This window comes from Diadema antillarum, unplaced genomic scaffold (genome assembly GCF_040938485.1).
Source record: "Diadema antillarum isolate AM-2024a unplaced genomic scaffold, OU_Dant_1.0 scf00000205, whole genome shotgun sequence".
NCBI lineage: Eukaryota > Metazoa > Echinodermata > Echinoidea > Diadematoida > Diadematidae > Diadema > Diadema antillarum.
In genome coordinates, this window is record NW_027271094.1 from 1,683,816 (window position 1) to 1,705,714 (window position 21,899).

Here is a 21,899-nt window from a genome sequence, read left to right on the forward strand (position 1 = left end):
TTAAATGCTCGCAGTTATATGTAAATTAAGGCAAAGGTTGCGATTATTCCCAAAGGATTATTCATTTCAGAAAAGAAAATCATGTCAAAATCTGTGTGCTGTCAAAAGGGAGTATAGTGACGTCAGCGCCAGCGTATTTAGTTTGTATTATAATGTGATGGTGACTGATATTACTGTTTATTGAAAACACATCCCCCTTCAGAATTCTGTTACTCTCTTATTTCATAACGATTTTTGTGGCACGACAGTGTTGTGATCACCTGATCTTTTTCTGGTTATTTAAGTTAAATTGAAACTTGTAGTATGGCGTGTCATTTAAAAAAAAGATATCTGAGTCAAGATGGAGGATGAAAGTTGAACTGTTGTGGGCGAATCTCTCGAAGTGCATTCCATCGTGTTTAGTCAAGAGGGTTTGCGGCTCCAACGATGTTTTTCCCCGCACCAATATTTTCAATGAATTTTTATGCTAGCGCTGTTTACTCGGGGAGCAGAGTTCCAAGAGGCGGTGGGTGTCGGGTCACGACCTCGCAGAGCAAATCGACCGCGATGGGCTCGATGGACTGAAGAGACGTCACAGATTACCGGTTTATTCTCATCCTACTTTGGGACATTTTTCCCCTCCAGGAATTTGATGGCTATATGGGTGAAGTAATGTTTCCAGACACTCCCTCGACGGCAGGAGACGATGAACAGTCGTGTGGAAAATCTCAGCCAGCAGACGACCCTATCTCTCTCCTCTGTATGTCACGTGACCTGATAATATTGTTTCTAGTGGTAGATTTATCATTGAATCTACTGTCGTTCGCCTGTCCCTGTAATAAGATGAACAGTGAACTTTCACATGAAACAGCGTCGTTCAAATACAATAGTCACAGGGACTTCTGAATATACTGGATTAGGTAGCTTGCAAAGGGTGAACTGAAGTAATGATAGACTTAGAATACAGCATAGAAATAACCCAGCTATATAGTCCACTCGTTTCATTAGTATGGATACTCTTTCACATTTGTTGTTATATTTACCTTTTCTCGATATTTCTGTTAGAGCAAAGACGAAGTTTCCCTAAACCTGCTGTATGAATATCAACAAATGCAGACAGTGTAACTAAGTCTGAGTAAAATCCAACTATCAAATGAAAAGTTATGTTTTGGACAAAGTTTTGGACATCTCCTATAGGTGCCGCCCTTTTCGATTTGGGAAATCTGCACCTTTTGCTGATGCCCCCAAACAACAGAATATAGGCCTATGCACTTCACCCACGGATGTTGGAATTTGGCTAAAACGACATGAATTGCTATTTCAAGTTAATGTGCACATTGAACAAAAGAAAATCAACACTCGATGATACGTCTTATCACCATGATAAGAGGAAGAAAGTCTATTTGGGATTCGTTCATTTGAGCTGACTGGTCTGGAGCTACATATTAGGTGGCGCAATAGCAGGTTAACAGGCTACTAGTACTAGTCATGCCCGAACCCTGGATCTATTCATGAAGTACCCGTCGTCTGGGAGTGGGTTTCGCCTATTATGAGAATGATGTCAGCCGAACAAGAGTCCCGATGATGTCCTTGAGTGGAGCTGTGGTGTTTGGCCACTGGCTGGTCAGACACCCTCTACAGGATTCTGCACAAACACTATGGTTAGTCCAGCAGGTCCTTTTCACCATCTCTTCTTAAAATTTTTACTCTCCCCAGAAGCAATTTGACCACAAAGGGGCTTTGTCGAGGTCCTTGTGTTCGTCAAGTCGTTTACCTTTTCGAGTGTTGAGACCCATTCGGTCTCCTTTTCAAATCATATCAAGAGATTTTCTTGCATTATCTCTGTAGTCACCAGTTTGTTTTCTGCCCCCACGAGAGTCGTGGGGGCAGTGCGGTCCCCTTACACTGATTTTTCTCTCTGTATTCAATATTGATAAACTTTTGTTCTGCTATCTTTGGCAAGGTGGTAGGCCTACTGTTCACTGGATGCAACATTTACTGCCATTCAACAACAGCATCTGAACAAGCAGCGGCTGCTTGCCTGTCTATACTATAGGCATAGTTATTGTGCCGACAGTCTCGCATGATTTACACTCCAGTTTGTCATATCTGTATAATTACAATCAACAGCATTCCGACGACGACGACAGCAAAAACAGCACCAACAACAACAGCAGCAGCAGCAACATCAACAACAACAGCAGTAAAAACAACAGCAAAACCCGTCAAAACAAAACAAAGTTTCATAGGAAGTCACTTGCGCAGTCTCTCCATTGCAATAGTTCAATTGCACTTACAATGCACCAAGTGGAACGTAAGAGTAAAATCGGAATGACAGACGTTTCATCAAAATTGCACATGAAATGAACATGAATTTTACATTTTCATGTTTTCATCCAGTTGTAATTATTAATCACACCCCCCCCCCCGCGCACACACATTACAAGAGCAGACGACGTCATCTCCTCCCAAGTCTCTTGTCAGACGTAAGAAACACGATTGCGAGATGATAGAAATCGGCAAATAGACAGAAAAAAGATAGGCAGATAGAAGCTAGAGTATGCGCAGGTGTGTGTGAATATGTGTGTATTTGTGTATAAGTGACCTTTATGCAGCAGACCTTTTTGACCAAGTAGTCGTAGCCGTAATTTGGATGTGTCATAAAAAGCTTTCTGATGGTTGATATTATAATTTGTTTGTACCAGACGCGATGGATTTCGTCCACTCAAGGTTTATGTCCATTTGTCCACCATCTACGTATCATCTTGTTTCCGTCCATCTATCGTCCAAACCCGAGCTGGATTGAGTGATTGTCCCTATAACATTGCCGCCGATACACAAGCAGCTCTTGAAAAGTAGCTACATACCATCTTCTGCTGACAGTATGGACGCCCAAATGAACATTGTTTCCACTCTCTTGAAAAAAAAATCCTTGTCTGCTTAAAATGACAATCGACAGCAAAAAATTTTCTTTTCATTTACATTTCGTTTTATTTGATTCCCAACACATACATGATTACAACATTTGAATACACAACACAACAATGCAATGAAAAACAAACTATGTGATACAACAGTGATACAATTTTGTAAATTTCAAGACAAATACCGAAAAAAAAAGTTTTTGAATATAGGGGACTACCAGACCGTGCCACCACCCCAGTGGGCATAAATCCTTGTCATCTATAGGTCATGACACTCAGGATATTCTGCAGAAGGGTGTGATGATTGTCGTATTAATACAAATATTGGACTCTGGTAGCTCGTGTATATAAAAGGTATACATCTTTATCTGTTCAGCTGCATTATTGAACAATCACTCTTGCATAGCAAATCAGACAGGAATCATGTTTGGCAAGTCACTCTTGTCAATCATCAGGCTAAGGAAAACGCTGCTCCGATCTTCCACCAGTCAGAAGGAACCACAGGAATCCGCCTTATCAACGACCGGCATTCCTCCTGTGCATTCCTTAGACTTTTATACGATTTGAAAAGATTCATTCGCATTTTCAAAAGTGAGACCCTTTTTTTCTCTCCGTGTTGGACAGTGAGGTCATGATCAATGAAACTGAAATTTTCACAGAGGATAGTTAAAGTCTCCATCATCCTCCATAAAGACTTTATGGTCAACATATTTTGAAGGACGAAGGGAAGCACCAACTTCTCATGTCCATCATTGGCCTTTCTGAGCTCTCATCACTGTGGAGAGAATCCAAACATATACATGTAAAGTTCAAATTGCTACTTGGCCGACTCGCCCAGGCCCCGAATAAATATTTGAAAGGGTGCTTATCTGAACTTACTAACTCGCGGTATTTGCCTAATACTTTGACGAGGAGCGATTTATCTCAAAATAATAACACTTCCCAATAGTAAGACTACCATGTATGCTTACCACTTGAGTATTCGCAGAGGTTAAAGGTCAAGTTGCTTTTCAATACCTCAAGTTCCTCAGCGGCTCACTTAATGAAAAGGGCTGATGTTAGCTCAGAGTGAGCTGTACAATTTCACATTTCCCTGGACAGCTTTTTAATATGAGAGATGAGCTGGCTAATGTTCGATTTCCGTGGGAGAATAATCCCGCTTTGATTAAGTAATTTCATGGGAAAGCATTTCCTTGGGCTTTTATTCCTTGGCACCATCTGTTTTTCTACGAGGTGAAGTCTGTTTTCCTAAATGGGAACATCATCTCCGGTTATTCATGTCGATTGGCAAAACTTACTGAAATTATTGTTTCCGATGATTGCTTGTTCACAACATCCTTTATCCGGGAGGGAATTTCGGTGGATTACCGGTCGGTTTTTACCCTAAACCCCATTTCTTAAACATGCTCGGTAGAGACTCTATGAATTTCGATTTTGATAACAACGTGAACTTTGTATTCCATTGTCGTGAAAGATCGTGGAGTTGTATAACTCTACAATAAAGTCGTGTCATATTGAATGGGTGGTTGTAATTTGCAAACTTCCTTTTATCTGTGCAACCGGTAGCAGAAGAAAACCCGACAGCTATCAATTCCTCTGCTTACGCACATCCAGTCAAATTTCTATCAGGTTGTGTGTCTTCAGTCGAGATCTTTGCTTTCCTCACCCGTTATCAAGGTGTCAAACAAACAATAATGTTGCGTAATCATCTGCTTAAGGGCGTTTGCGAAGTTCATTACTCAATTAGTGAGTACAGAGTACCATGATGTTTATTAGGACTTCACGCTACTGAACGGCATCCTTTTATCAGACGTGTTCGGAATAGATGTACGACCGAATTCAATATCGTTTCGTTTGATTCTTTTTTTAAAAGACATAATGTTGACATTGCCTGTTGCTTCATTCGCTTTCCTAGTTGACGTTCCTATAAAGGTGTCCAATAAAACGATTCAAATACACGAAAAGAAAATGACGAGCAGGCAAGACAGGTGCAATCATAAGTTATTCATAAGTTTCCAAGACTGATATTGCACATAAATGTCTCTCTATCAAACTATGATTTTCTCTCCCTCTCGCTTTTCATTACTATCATTATTGGATATAGGCTATAGGTACCCACAAACTCACATATATTAAATACTCATACATATATATATAATTATGTGATGTTTGTTTGTGTTATTTGTGTGTTCGAAGGACTGTCACAGTTTATCGCAAATGAGAAATGTATGCCTATATTTAGTATTGTATATACAGAGAAGCACGACACAGCGCTTCAATTGGCTTAAAACTCTTATTGTTCCTCGTGTTACAAAAGGCAGAGGTATGTTTGAAGGTTATTCCATCACATCATCCATCATTTCACAACTTTTTAGTTTTTTCCTTTTTTTAAAAACTATTGAATGCATGACTTACGTGTCATCAGCCGTGTGTGTGTGTGTGTATGTGTGTTTTATTTGTACAGAATACAAAGGCAATGCTTATAACGCAGGGTTATTTATGAATAGTATGAGATTTTGAGGGATTCCTGCACTTATTTAGCACCGGTGGGTGTGGAGCCCTAAAACGGATAGTTTATGATCCAGACACGTGCTTTGGAATCCCTTACCCTCCTTATAGCCGTAAGCGTGTAATTGTTACAAAGACCACTATAAACCAATGTGTTGTAAAGTCCTCCCGATATACCGCAGCGTACGTCCACCTTTAGGATTTGATCACGTAAAAATGTTGCCGCGGACTTTGAACTTTAATACCTCGATGTTGGGTTGGGACGGGAAAACAATATTTGCCGAAGGCACATACTTCTGAAGATTGCATTTAATCGCTTTGGTCAATACATCTGTAAAAAAAGATTGACATTCCATCTCTTGCTCAATATTTGGCTTGTCAACAGTAGAAATATTTCTTTGATTATGGCTAATCTGCGCGGATCGTTCATGCTCTCATCCCCTGAAATTGTGTAATGTGCGAAAGCGTGCAGTCATTCATCATTATACAGCAAATAATTCTTATTACACTGTATATGAACTTGTGGTATGGAACTCCCTGTAAACGCGGTACAGAACATTCGCGCCTTCTTACAGAGTGCCGGTGAGTCTTCATTAGATTGTCTCGTGGTGTCATGCTCTGCTTTTGTCGCACTTGGCGTCCTACACAGTGAGAGTGCAATTTCACACCGTGTTCAAATTGACTTAAATACTTGTAGACTGAAAAAAGACAAACAATTTGGTAGAAGTTTCATCAAATCTTACCGAACTTAAGAAAGTTAAGGAATTAAAGTTAAATTGTTCTTACAAAACGGTGATTAGATATATTATTTCTCTATGCTTATTGGAGATTGTGGTGATATTGTCATCGTCTCACAATTCTATCATTGACTTGTATATTATTGTTCTCTATCTTATTTTAATGCTACATTTAGGGAAAAAAAAGATATAATAGAGTGGACCATTCCATCAAATTTTCCCAGCCCTGTAATAGCACGGCAACAGTAAATTGTAAGGAAAATATTTCTGTAATTGCCAAATTACCAACGTAAAGCGTGTTTTGTGTGTGTGTGTGTGTGTGTGTGTGTGTGTGTGGGTGTGTAAGTGTGTGTGGGTGTGGGTGTGTGTGTGTGTGTGTACATAATAATCGCATCTTCTAATTAGAGTAAGTGTGTTTTCGACAAACATATTTTCTCATTGAGAATCCATAAATTTTTTAGTTTGCCTCCGATATTGATGAATCCTCTTCCAATTCTGTTCTCGGGACTTAAAGTCAACTTATTCTCACTTATAGTCACAAGCATGCAGGGTTGTCTGCAGCAAACCCAATCACCGAGGTTTCAATGATGACAGGGAACAGATGAATACGTTATCAAGTCGATGTAGTGAAAGGTGAACAGCGCCATCTATGTGTTCCCGCAGTTAAAAGCGATGCCCTGTCTCGACGACATAAGATTATTTTGGTATTTAATCTCCTCATGATGTCGTCTACAACATTTACTAGTAACCACATTGTCCATAACAGCACAAGGACAAGGCTAGAAGCACTATAGTCATAGATTTATTTTAAGTGCAGTTGCAACAATAAGGGTCGATTTCATTGTTTTTCATGCTTGAAAAGACTTCGACTTCCAAATAAATAATGAATTGCAAGAGATGAAATGTCATGTCTTGTGTACTTTGGTAACAAAGCACTATATTTGCTCGTCACTCCTACACCGAGACGTAAGCGACTGTTTTGGTCTTTTCACCTTATTCATTGGTTGTAGCGTGACGACGGGGGTGCGCCAATGTCACGATTGGCTGTCCATTTACCACAACTTGATTATACGCCTGATATGGAAGCCGCAGAGCGTGGGACAAACAGACGATACATTTTGTCAACAGTAAAAAATGGCGTCAGACTGTAGCGTAACCAGTGATCGTGCTTACAGGCACTACAGCGCAGCTTCTGTACGGTCTCAGTGCCCAGTGATGTCTTCAATCGTAAATCCTATGAAGTATCGAAAGAGTTATCAATTTTTGCAGTCTTGTTGAAAGGGAAGTAATAAGGAAATGTATCGATGAAATAGACTTGATATAGCAAATATCGATTGATGCTACAAGCTCGTATTTTTTTTTTTAACCGTTGTACTTCCACTTTTTATCCCAAATCTTTCCCACATCTGTATTTCTTTCTCTTTCTCACTCACTCTTTTCTATTCAGAGAGACAGGCAATTAATATTTGTTTTGTATTTATAACAGTTTGATTTGTTAACACCACATCTATGGTGTAAATGTTGAGAAATATAGCACCTGAACAAAAAAGAAGTCCGAAAAGTACATCATTGTATTTTCAAAAAGTACAACGCTTTCAGAAATACACGACATACATTGTAGTATGTAGAATACATGAATATGAATTCAACTTTACATAGTTATAGAAATTTATTATTTTCCCAACTTTATAGCAATTAAAGAAGTAAAAAATTACGGAAATTACATGTTAATATCAAACAGGCATAAAACACTGCCCCAACCCACTCGATGTAAAATGCATTCTCATATACCGCGATATTTCTTGAAGGATTATTTCTTTCTTTGATTAATATGATGAAGAATGAATCTTACATGTCGCTATGAGTGTCTCATATTTCTTTCGAGCCGATGTTGTGAGGAGAAAACTCGGATAACGTTACCATTATCGAGCTATATGGTAGCTCAATGGTTATTCTGCGTTTCCCCGTGCCGGTATGAGCTTGGTTGACCTAACTCAAACAAGAGAGGGAGACATGCAGACGAGGAATCTGTATCGTCGCATGCTCGCCACGCATCCGCCTAGTCCAATCTGCCAAATACCTTGTCATGAACTTTTCCATTCTAAGTTTATCTTTTGAGCATTTTGACCCGTCAAACGATTTATAAAGCTTATGTGCTTGGACAACAGAGTTAATTACGATGATATTGACTCAGGAACATTCGATCACATTCCATGAATTGTGGTGCACCTCCATGAGGTATGCCGTCACAGAGTATTCCAATCTCGTCACCACTCAACTATGGAATGGGCGTGGTCAATGTGTTTGCTGGAAGCTTCGTTCTCTGTATTTCTTATTGGAATGGTAATGGTTTCCATGGAAAATCTGTCAACACAGTGATGTTTTGTAATAAAGCAAATGTACCATGTGGATTTGTCGAGTCCCTCTTTTTCATTTATGTTTAACAATATTCTTTCCTATCGATGAGTAATGTCCTTCCTTGCTTATGTCTATGTGATTGTAATGAAGAACATAGGCTAGAGCCATACCGATGCCAATGTAAATCAAAACAAGAAGGCAACATCTTCACTCTAAGGATTAGAGATGGAATATGTGTACTTGAATGTCAAACATTTATGCTAAACGAGAGAGGAAAGGAGAGATGATGTCAGTTGGCGGTCATTTGATGACGTCACAATGCAACTATTACACTACGGCACTGGAAGCGTAGAGCTCAATGGGGGAGGGGTGGGGCTGGGGTGGGGCTGCGACAGGGGACCGCATAATTGCCATTAGCTCGTTAATGTTTTGTGTCGAGCCGATCTTGCATACCGGGAATTTACCAATCCAGCGGGCGAGGTCGCAAGGGTCCGAAGAGCAAAGAATACGGCGACCTCTTGCGGTGGGATTGTGAAGGCTCCTGTAAGTAGAGCGACTACACGAGAGAAGGAACACTTCAAATTACGCATTTATGCAATTTATCACACTTCCATGACCTACTAACGATAAAAGTAGAAATGAAAGGGAAAACAGCTATCACTGAGGTAGATGCTTCCTTGGTGTGTGTACGAGGTTTTGTAGGTAAGCCAGAACCTCTCAGTAGGAAAGATGCATCTAGTCGAGTGGATCATGATGATACAATTTGCGATGATTTTGTCGTAGCTTCGATCCAAAATCAGCGAGAAATAATTCACAACAATAAAGTAAGGTACAGATCAAATACTACACGAAAGAGTATTAGAATATTCAAAATGAAATTTAAAGCATAGAAATTTCTTACAGAAGCAGATGCATGATAGGCCCTACATGAATATAATAACTCAATGTTTTTTTTTATGAATGACTTAACAAAAGTCGTAAGTTCATAACGAGATAAACTTTGAAATTTATGGGAACCAACTAAAAGCGATGTTTTCAAATAAAGAACTTATACAAGTACTACTCAATTATGTACTGTCTGACTGAATGAGAAAAGAATGCAAATTATGAAAAGAAGGATTCATATAAAAACTGACAGTAACGATATGTAAAGTCTGATATGTAAGGCCCTGATTTGTCATTCATGCAATCATGCATACCTTTCAGTTCCTCCCATCATTGTGCGCTTGTCGTAGGTCTGCAATACAATCCCGATAATGATATGGCATATAGCCCGTCAGTCAGATAGAATATCTGCACTTTCCGCGTAGTCTCTGTCCAGCTGTCTATAAAGAAAAATCCATACTGGGTTGTCTATTTCAAATTCGCATCATCCAAGCGAATGGGAGGTACTAGGCTCGCCTAGTACCTTCTCGATCCAATAACCATCCTTGTGCTGATTTTATTTTGAAAGCATGATGTGGTGAGAGAATGTGTCTCATCCAATGGATAAATCCTGTAAATTATAACAAAAAGTCTGTATTTTCAGACGCCATGTAATAGATAGCGACTGAAGTAAAGGCCAGTGACTCGAGCCGAAGACCTTTATCGTCTGCGATGCTCTCATTGACCGAATTAGAAAGTGATATGGGTCTGGGTGCCCCTGATCGCTATGGGACACGGCTTCTTGGAAAGCCGTCGCACATGTGCGAATGGCGAATGCAAAATAATGGTAGTCGCTGTCACTGTCAGTTCTCGACATATTTTTAGCCGGCCACTCCCTTCCAATTTCAGTAATATCTTTGTTTGTTGGTGGGAATTACAATACAGAAGAGCACGTAAACGACGTAAAGTAAAACAACTATAATGTTATCTAGTAGTCTACGATACTCTTTTTTTCACAATTATTAGAAATGTGTTATCGCTTGTAGTATTCATAATGTTTCCTGTCATATTATGGACATTAACACGTAATGACTTTAAAGGAGTGATTTCTATCAATTCATCTGTGCTACTTTAACACCACAAGAAGCTGCGTATTTATAATTATCTCCCTAATACTAGAAAGTACTTACAACGCACTGTTCAATGCTGGTGAAGTACAGTAATTTGGATTAAACGTGTAAATCAAAGGAAAGGTGCCATTATCGAGAGACGAAGAAATGAGATGTTGAGTAAGCCATATCTACAGAAAGAAACTTAGGCCAATTATGACAAGAAATTGCAATACTGCGATACAGACATTTTCTTCGGTGAACGGATTATACACATTCTCTGGAAAGATAAGTGTTGTGACCAGCGTCATGACGATATTGTATAATAATTGGATATACATTAGTTCGTGTTCCCCCTACAAATAATATATAATTAAATTATCCCATTGACTTTGGACCTTAAGCTAGAAAGCGCTGTGCCCACTCTGCACTTGATCTTAGGGTCTAGGTTTCGAGCCTTGTCATGATCTTCTGTGTCCTGGTCGAGTTGGGCACTTTATTTTCAACCTTTCCCGAATCAAGGTGTATTATGACAGATCCCAGAAGGGTGCTTGGATGCATCATGGATGCGCCAAAGAGATTGTAAGTTTTGTGACCGATTTCGGTGACCGGATGATACAACGTTGAAGGTCTCTGAACGTTGTTGGCACATTGACATGTTGGGCAGGCAGGAGACACACAGTATAACAAAATTGAATTCATTAGCGTAGAATAGATATCATTACTTCTGGATTTATTATAGGCCCCAAGCATGTCTTACCGACCAAAGCCATAACATGCTGACCTTGTTAAGTTCCACAATACGCCGTCATTCAATACTTCCAATGACTTCATTTATAGACATCCATCGAGAATGATGAGTTCGTATGTGAATCCTATACATACCCGAAAAGGTCGCAAGACCCCCTAATGACGTCCTGAAACCGTCGAGGATTGAGCAGGGAGGGTCTCTCTTCCACCTCCCTGGATCGAGCGTGGGCTGTGGGTCACGTGAGAGTCAAACCTTTGTTCCGTTCGTGTCATGGCGTTAACTGGAATTCTCTGACACAAATCCTATGCAAAACATCGTTGCAGACAGCGAAGGAAGAGGAATAATGTGGAATGCATTTAAACATGAAAACATCACAAATGTTATGGGCTTAACGGAGTAACGAGATATCCTGTTTTTGAAGGGTGCTGGCCCTCCCAACTTCCACTCCAAGCACGTTATTCAAACATATGGCATTTAGATCATGATTCCAATGCTCTGTAAAGGAGCTTGCGAGACTGGTGGCATGAGGTGAATGCACTTTCTGAGTGTCTCTGCTCTCGCCAGCTGACGTTTCATTCTGCGCTTTGATCCCTTTAGCGCGAATTCTGTCGATTACTTACAGGTTGATATGATGGTTTATATGAAACATGAAATTCTACCCTCGAAACAAATCACCAAACGAAACGGACGTTGTGACTCAGGGGGAATTATAATCATATAAAGAAAATCATTACACGACTGTAATGAAGCTATAGTGACAGCTTTGCTTGAGGCTAGAGTCAGACAGTGTTCAATCACGTATGATATCATTTAGATTGAGATGCGGCGGTATCCGACAATCAACCGTGAACGAAAGGAGCACATGCCTGCGCGCATGGCTCGTGGAAGAGGTCTTTGGAGGTAGTTTAAACTATCTATTATTACCACCCGGGGGAACAAAAGGGATGGACTCCCTGAATTAGATGGCTTTGTACGTACAAGTCGGACGATGTACACCACTTGCAGGGTATATCAACTTTAGACTTAGTGGTCTACATAAAATTAGGTTGTTAGGGGCTGATTGTAATAAGAAGGCCATGAAAGGTTTGACTGGACTAGCAAAAAAGAAAAAAAAAGAAAAAAAAAAGAAAGAAGATAAATAGTTTAACAAAAGATACCAATGATGATAATGATCATTGTCTTATTGGATAACACCAGTCTCTTCAGCGTAGCACTGGCTACCACCGAATGCCCTGTTAGTGTTATAATCGTTACATATACAGCACGGCTGGATGTTCATTGTCACAATCTTGGTGCAGAGGGACATCGTGATTAAAATGTTCGGTCAGACAATGACGTGTAGACACCAGAGGGGATTCGAACTCAGAACCTTTCGACTTAGAGTCCTTAGCTTCAAAGGGAAATTCCGGCCCAGTTAAAACTTAGTTTTAAAAGAAAGTTGTATGGGCACAACAGTGAAAATTTGATCGAAATCGGATTGAAATTAAGAAAATTATTACATTGTGAAGTTTCGCTAATTTTTTTACAAAACACTTCTTGAACAGTCAGCATGAATATGCAAATGAGTAAGTTGATGATGTCATCACCTCACAGCTTGCCATAATAGTTTGTACACTAAGTCTTGAAATTTCCAGTTTTCTGTTCAAACGCAATCATGTCCCAATCTCAAATCCTGACTGATCATTATTTTGAACTTACAGACAGGAATAACATTATGCTCAACCTGCCATAGCAAGAAATCAAATTTACGTCTGATTTTTGTCCACAATGTTTGGTGATGTCATCATTACTTCACTCATTTGCATAATTATAGATACTAACTATTTCATGACGTCACAATTATTAAATCCAATTTTGGCCAAATTTTCATCACTTATAAAATTTTACTTTCTTTTCAGACTTAATTGTACTTTCTGCCTGGTCCGGAATTCCCCTTGAACGCATTGTCTCCGAACTATGTACGTCCACTATGGGAGCGCATTTAGAGCTGTAAAAACCACTTATCCTCTATCGGGTGTCAATATAATTTTTACAGACAAGGTCGGGGAAAGGGTTAAGTGATGGAGTGACTCTATCTTGACACGTTGACGCTGGTCCGCTTTTGTGAGATATACTTGCGTAGGTTTGACACAGATACGACTTCCTCCATAAGCACAGGGGATCTCACCTGTCCTCCGACCACGCCCATTCCCGTACAGACCTATCTTTCGGCCACAACTGAGGGGCTCCCAAAATAAGAAGAAAGGATGATTCGATAGGTTATGCAAGGAGCCAGGTGCATTGCTACGTTTTTGCGCATGAACTATTGTTCGCTGAAGCCCCCAGTTATGGCTGACATAGACATTAACAGGCCCATACTCACCCTGTTCTTTTTACACTGCCCTTTGCAGTGTCATTAACTTCAGTTGTCTGATTTTTATACATAGATGGTAAAATATCAGTTAAAAGGAAAGCGACAAGGTCACTGAAAGAAACACACTTGTATGCTCGTTTTTATAAAGGATGGCTGATAATGTCATGAAATGAAATTCATTGATATGCTCGTTTTTTAATAGATTTTTATGATCTGTTGTAATAGGTATATATAATTTCAGTAGTTCTTGAGTTAAATAGAGGTCTTGCTCTTAAATCTTGATGAAAAATTGGACAAAATAATTATTTTCAATCAATGCATGGAGAAAAAGACAACATTTAAAAGAAATTGGGAATACCAAAAGTCAGATAAATCGTTTTGAACTTCTGGTAAACCGAATGACAGTCTCTGTACAGAAAATAGACGAATAACGACTGGTGTTAGATATTATGATAGTCTTTAGAAGCAAACAAAAATAAAATAATGAAGACTATCGCTTTGTCGTGGTTAAAAGTAAACTGTAAATGTTGTATACTTAAAGAAATTATGCGTCGTAAAGCCTTTACACCGGTACACATTATACTTATTTATTCATTTATTTATTTGTTTATTTATTTATTTATTTATTCATTTACTTATTTATTTATTTATTTATTCATTTATTTATTTATTCATCTATTTATGTATTTATTTATTTATTCATTTATTTATTTATTTATCTATTAAGTCTTCTTTAAAAGCAGGGTAGTCCCATTCAGTGCCACAAAGGCCTGCTTTACAAGGGAGCCCCACGTTGATATACATTATACGTTACATGTGCACACAATAAAAAACAAGAACAAAACGAACATAGATATGATACAGCTAAAGAACAATCGGTTCGTAAGAACATAAAACACATAAGAAAGAACATAAAACGAGCGGAGAAAATAAAGATATCTGAATTATTCATAGCTAGTGCAAAGGGTTCATATCAAATGAGAGATTAATGTTGGCGTACACGATTCTTAAATGTTTGCAATGAGGAGGCTGTTTGAATAAAAATGGGTAACTCATTAAATGATTTGCTTACAGCATATGTGAAGTTGTTTTTATTGTTTTACTGTTTTATCAGAAGAAGTCCGCTAATCAAACTTTGTTAATGTGTTATGATAATCATCTCAAATACACTAGAAAACTTTGAAAGTTTTTCTCACGTGGCAATCTTCCACATGATTCTTAAAAAAGCCGTGACTACACAAAGAATCTGGGAACAATGTGATGGAATAGCAGGAACGTCAGGGCAACCCATGTTAACGCGCATTTCTTTTTATTTTGTCTCTTCTTTTGCAGAACAGTCTGTACATCAGTTCGTCAAATAAGAGGATAAGACACAAACAGGAGCAATGTCGGTCTACAGGAGAAAGTTGGTAAGTGTTCAGAAACAGTCACAGGTGACTGTAGCAAACAATATTGGCACCTTAAAGGGATGGTATAGTTTTGGTTGAGATGGGGATTCGGGTGTTGCGAGATGATTAGAAACCACTACAATTCTAAGAGGAATTAAATGTATATTGATGAAAATCTATTTTTGATATGACTGGGATATCCAATAAAAGATGGACCCCATCTTTATTGGACCCCATCTTTTATTAGGACCACTGTTTTTTACCTAACTTTTGGATATCTCAGCTATTTCAAAGCCGATTTTCATCAATTAAACTTTCAATTTCGATTGCTAGCTCTTTGATATTTCATATAAGTGGTTTCTAATCATCTCGCAAAAAAGGTAAAATCTGAATCCCCATCTCAGTCAAAACCATACCATCCCTTGAAGTGAAATGTTTTATTAGTTTTGAATTAAATGGAAATTCCCCGTTATTTTTCATTCGACCTTGATGTGCAATTTTCATATTTAACAACTTTCTTATATGTCTCCTTCTGTCACGTGTCACTAAAACGTTCAGTGTTCTATCTGATTTCATTTATTAGTTAGAACAGACGTGGAAGGCACCGATTTTCGACAACCACTATAGCTGGTCGGTAGTTTGATGTCAATGGTCGTGGCAACCTTTTTGGTCGTATCTCGGCTAGCGCCTCTGCAACTAATTAAATATGATTGACTGGACACTAAATTTTGCAGACTTCCTCAAAGCAAAACAAAACAAAAAACAAATAAGCAAACAAGCGAACAAGCAAACAAACAAAAACTTAACAAAGCAAATACAAATGCCACCGTAATCATACTAAAATAACGAAATAGTTAGTATATTGACAAGCACTCGCCATCCGTCACAAGACAATCGACATCGACAAGCCTCCTTTGACGCCCGAAGACCCTACAGTTTGGGGACAGATTGAGGGAAAAGCTTAGAAGACTTAGTTCGGCCAGCAGTCGTCTGCTCGTGAAGTAGCGCGAATATTTAAGGCAGTCCATGCACACCTGTCTCACTATGGCGATGGTGAAAGGGTTGTCAGTGGCATTTCATTAGTCTTTTTATTACCACTTGTCAGTGATCGGCAACTTATCACATGACACTTGTTGTGCCAGATACCGACATCATTCTAGTGGCACTTCATCACTCACAAACACCCAGCAAACTTTTCTACAACCAATCGTCTTTTTTCTTTTCTCCTAAAGGAAGTGGAAGGGATGATCAACGGTTTTTTTGCCTCGTGTTGCATCTGTGATTATTTGCCTTTCTTTCTTCCTTTATTAGCTCACCTGAGTCGAAGGCTCAAGTGAGCTATTGCGATCGCTCTTCGTCCGGCGTCCGTCGTGCGTCGTCCGTCGTCCGTCGTCCGTCGTGCGTAAACTTTTTACATTTTCATCTTCTCCTTGAGAACCCCATGACCGATTTTCACCAAACTTGGCAGGTAGCATCCCTAGGGGGATAGGGTCTTAATTGTTCAAATGGGCACCATGGCCCACCTGGGGGGCCCCAGGGGGGCCCAAACCCCCTAAAATTAAGGAATCTTTAAAAATCTTCTTCTCTAGAACCAGAAGTGATAGGGCATAGTTAATACTATGAGTTAGTATATTGATGACTGTAGTTTCAAGTTTGTTCATGGAGGAATCAGGGGTGCCCCCCTTAGGACCCATGGGGAGGGGGGTTTGGAGGGGTCCTGATGGGGCCTAAATTGTACATTTTCATCTTCACTTTGAGATCCCCATGTCTGATTTTCACCAAACTTGGTAGGTAGCATCCCTAGGTGGATAGGATCTCAATTTGTTCAAATGGGCACCATGGCCCACCTGGGGGCCCCCAGGGGGCCCCAAACCCCCTAAGATTAAGGAATATTTAAAAGTCTTCTCTTAGTAGAACCAGAAATGATATAGGGCTTAGATAATACTATGAGTTAGTACATTGATGTACTAACCGGGTCTCTTGTTTCTCCATTTAACCAAGAAATTTACCTTCGATATGAATCTTGCTTATATTTCCTTCTACAATTTAAGTGCTCGTTCCGAAACGCATTTTCCTAAAAGTTTGGAAACGGAAATGCCCAAGGTCATAACTGTCTTAATTTGACTAGATTGCCTTGTGAAATCATGGAAAATGTACACGAAAACTGCGTTTATGTATTCTTATTTATCCTAAGATATACACTTTCACACATCGAAAAACAAACAAACAAAAAACAAAAAACAAAAACGCACGAGCTCACAAAACGCAGACATAAGAGATCTCCTCCCTGTTCGTCAACATACGACGGACGTGTTCTAAGACTAAGAGTTGTTTTGTCTGGAAGTCAGATACACCATTTAATAACACGGGTTCACCAGGCACCAATATTATTCCCAAGTGTCCGGAAAGGAAACGTTCATTGCAAACAGTTATGTCTCGTATTTTTTTAGGGAGGATTTTCTTCTTCTTTGTTTAAAAAAACACACAAGAAAAAGTTGTTTTACGAGCACTGTGAAAAAAAAAAGATCAAATGTGATCGGGAGTGGTGAAGTTTGTAAGAACTTTGTCTGATGCGAAAAGCACGTACGCGTTGTCCGATGTGGAACATGTGGTAGCTGAGGGGTAGGTTGGTATGGCTTGTACAGTGTACTTGGAACACGACATTTAATCTTGGACGCAACCACTTCATACATATATTTCGAATGACTGAGAAAGCTATGCTAGTAATATTTGAAACTCGAATACTCCGCCGTGGGTTTGTTGGTTTATTCTTCGTCACACTCATGCCAAAGGCACTGCTGTATAGCATCGCTTGCATTCCGCATACATTATCTGTCTTTTCTGAGACTAGTCTACTGTCGCAGACATTTGTCATTATGATTCCTTGCACTGCAAGAATTAATTGATTATATTTTACGAGCATCACACGCCAGCAGGCATGCAACACATAAAATTCCAGACTATAGAGTCATATTAATGAGGGGTTTTCTTAGGATTTCTATAGTTCTCCCAAATCTTTGTGTAAACGATCATGTTTTTGGTTCTGGTATGACGATAACAAAAACAAATCTAACGAAGCATAATGTTTTATTGGATTTAATTTATTACAATTTCGAAGGAGAATGCATAGTTGAAATGTAGAGCATAAATCGTGAAGATACAGAAATTGGTTGCTGACGATGATGTTTTGCTTATGGTGGATTTTATCGCCAATGTCGCACTCTTGCGGGGTATATCGATGTATGATGTGGTTGATTCGGCGTCACGTAAAATTATTTGAAAACACTTGCGCTTTTGTTGTTTATTTGAGAGAACAAAACCGGCAACCACTTTCTTTGGTTCACCGTCAGCCCGCGTATGAATCAATAAACCACAAAACTTTTTGTAAAAGTCGAGTTATGCTTCCCCATTTCAAAACTGCAGATATCACTGTAGAGGAGAAAGTCAACAAGATAATTTTCTAATTTACTACGTTAAAGCATTTGTATTCATCGTTGAGTTCTTTAAAGACGTGCAGTCTTCCTCAGCTAGCTATATTCCCGCTCGGCACAAATTCATTACCCAGACTAGTCACATTTCTCCAAGTACTATTTCATGATGTAATAGGTCAGCAGCCAATCCCCCAAAATCGCTAGGCCCATTCCATGCATACGCCTTGGCATTTTAGCATCCATATCCGGCATTACACGTCTTTCCATAGAGCTTTACAGAGAAATTATTGAAAGTATAAGCGAAAGTCACAGCGCATCAACAACGCCATCGCCAAGGAAACTGGAGATCGTTTTCTTACAAGTCTCCGCTCTTTCTGCGACGCCACGGTACGCTCCCCGTCCAGCTCCAAAGCTTGCCGCCTCACATGCGTGCGCGTTCCGTGGGAGTCGCCCTGTAAATATAATGTGCGTACTGCAGTCCGCTGTAGGCTCGTTCAGTGTGGCACTTTGAAATCTCCTACCAGTAATTCCGAGTCGGCCCTTTCACTCCAGGCTTTGCTTGGCAGACGACACGTCCAGGAGAGAGCTCTCGTTGCTGATCAGCACGCCAAATTTCCACTTTCTTTGACCAGCGGTGCCGTTTTCGTTGGGCTGTGCGACATTAAAAGACTTTCTGAGAGCTTACAAGGAATTTTCGTTCCTATCCAGAACGCTTCCTGTAGAATTGCATTGACGCCCACTTTGGGTATCTCTTTTATTTCTTCAAGGTAAGAGCCGTACCATTCAGTTAGCATTCTTGTGTTTTGATACTCAAAACATTGACTTGTGATTATTGATTCTTTGGTCGCATGTGAAAGCTGTCAGTACGCACACATGTTATATTACACACGCACACACGCACGCACACGCACATACACACACACACTCGCACACACACATAAAGACTTACGTGACTTATCATCAAAATCTATAAAGTGCCAATGGCGGCAAATCACCTCATATTTCCTGTGCTGTAGCAATTTAAAACGACTTTACGTTCAAATATGTATCGGTTTACGACTGCTACGATCTTTACTGACGGCACAGAAGGAAAGGTGCCCTTATGTGTTGGGTGGATGAAGGCTGTAGGCCTAATATTGAAAGAGTAATACGATATTCTATTGAAATGGGTTTTATATTTTATGGTGGCATGTATGTTAATGACATTGAACGATTCGCAATATTATTGTTTTGGGGTGTGTGTGTGTGTGTGTGTGTGTGTGTGTGTGTGTGAGTTTACGTCTTCTATAGGCTTATGCTCGTGAATTACCTTCATACACGTTTATCCATATCTAGCTTGGGTTCATGCACAGTTTCCGTCGGATTGTGTGTACGTGTTTCTGAGTGTGATTTGAGTAATTTGTTATGTGAATGTATACTTTTTGTGACCGATCCTTGTAAAGTTTGCATCATACATTTTGCCTTAAAAGAGAGATATCTTCTTGTTGACGCATCAGAAGAAGTGGAAAAGTTGATCACAATTCGAGCGGAATAAGCAACGGTGGACAACTATTATGACAACTGGAATGTTAGTCATGAACTGACATAACGTTATGCGGACATCTGAAGTAGCCGCCACGGCATTGTGACGTCATTCTCAGAGTATCAGGGCACTTCGTTTGGAACAGAAATATCACTTATTCACTATTCAATCGACGAAATCGTTTTCTCTGTGACTCGTTATAGATCATTCTTTCATATCGTCCCACCTGAAGAAATTCAATATCTTACATAAATTTTGAATTTTGAGTTTTTACTCAATTTTGAACGAGCCAATGAGAAGTAAGTTGCAAGATGCGGTGGTCACGTGACAGCGATGGCTATTTGAGAAACGCAAATGAGGCGCCAAACTCCCTTTACAATCAAAGCACAAATTCAAATGATTATGTCTATAGTTCTCATTATCAGTGCGATTTCATTCAAGTTTTTAACTGTTCGACTTTTTCTTTGCTGTTTTCGTTCAAAACAATTTTCTCTTTCGAAGTAATTTCTGCCTGTAAAGGCAACCTCCATATCGGTAGAGTATCACATTCAAAGTGGTGTCGTTCCTAGTTGTCAGTGATATTCCCGAGAGATTTATAGAGAGATCGCGTTAATGTATATATCTCTCGTCATCTGATTGTCACGTCACAAAGAAAACAGTTCTCTTATATAAACCTCTGAGAATAGATATTGTCTGCATATCACATCTGAGGGGTCTAGTCCCGTCGAAACTGAGAATAGACACATGCTTGCACGTTTTCTGTGCAGGCATGACCTGTCGAGGATATTGAAGCAATGTCATACAACAAGCTGTCCTACCTGCACATGAACGCGTCACTTACCACTCTGTAGTTGATGCCGATCATTAGTCATGAAATTTGTTGTCAATTTGTGTTTGTTATTTTACCAGCTGGTTGCGGGGGAAAAACTCAACTCAGCTACTTAAAAAACATTAATTCAGACAATACACTGTTTAATGGAGACATTCAGAAAGTAAAGCAAAGCCGTGTTGGTGAATAAGTCATTATAGCCTTAGTCATTATTGTTGTGCGATGGACTTCCCACCTCCCTGGATGGACTGACTTCGGTTATGTTGCTGCACACTCTCTTCGTGTTTTTTTTTTTTCACTTCAAACTTCACACTGACAAATATTTCATTCATGTTTTCCCAAAGCCTTTGTCTCTTCGTCCACACTATCCTTTGTCACACAGAAAGTGACTCATCTTGACACACGTGATTAGTCGTAGATCTTTCTTATAAACGAGTCTCCAGAGATGCGTTTATGTCTGTATGTGTTTGTCTGTGTGTTTGTGTGCGTGTGCGTGTGTGTGTGTGTGTGTGTGTGTGTGTTTGTGTGTTTGTGTGTGTGTGTGTGTGTGTGTGTTTCTGTCTATGTCTTTCTGTGTTCTGTCCACTGCCTATCCCTCTCACATTTGCTCAGCTGTTGGATCACGATGTATTTGGGCTTCGTGTGGGATTATCCGCGAGCATACCCGAGGCGTGAATCAGAGAAAAATCCCGATGATGACGTCACACTTTCATCTCACCTTAGTTCATCCCTGCTATCTCCCCAGCCCACTATCATGAATTCCTCTAAAGCGATGCTGTCGACATTGTGTGAATGATGCGTCAAGTCAACTAAATCCATCTGTCAAAATATTTCATATCAATTCATATTCAGCTCATGTTAGTTTCTTTTTACTTAACTTTCAGCGACGCGATTCCCACCATTGCCATGGCATCCAGTAAGCCTACAAAGGCCAACAGATTTTCCTTATGAATATATCAATGTTTGGAAACATTAATCGTAATGAAAATTTATTCCTATACGTAAGCATGTTAACTGTAATATTTCATTATTGCATGAGGTATATGGTACTCATGTGGTATTCCTGCGTGCATATTTTACATGTGTGTGCAGATTGTTCTTGTTTGTGTGGGTTTTATGTGTGGTCTGAGCTTTCAGATTTCAGAC

The 21,899-nt window shown here is 39.5% G+C and overlaps 1 protein-coding gene across 5 annotated transcripts in view; it reads left to right on the forward strand.

Moving 5' to 3' along the window:
- Nucleotides 1-21,899, forward strand: part of LOC139724052 (filamin-A-like) — a 184,252-nt gene that overhangs the window by 17,483 nt on the left and 144,870 nt on the right. For 3 of the 5 annotated variants that reach the window (XM_071635253.1, XM_071635251.1, XM_071635257.1), the window contains exon 2: nt 14,916-14,992. In XM_071635253.1, the coding sequence (XP_071491354.1) occupies nt 14,969-14,992 (24 nt within the window). In that variant the 5' untranslated portion in view covers nt 14,916-14,968. Of the gene's footprint in view, nt 1-14,915; nt 14,993-18,931; nt 19,170-21,899 lie in introns of those variants that run through there. The other 2 variants (XM_071635254.1, XM_071635256.1) reach the window with 2 other exon arrangements.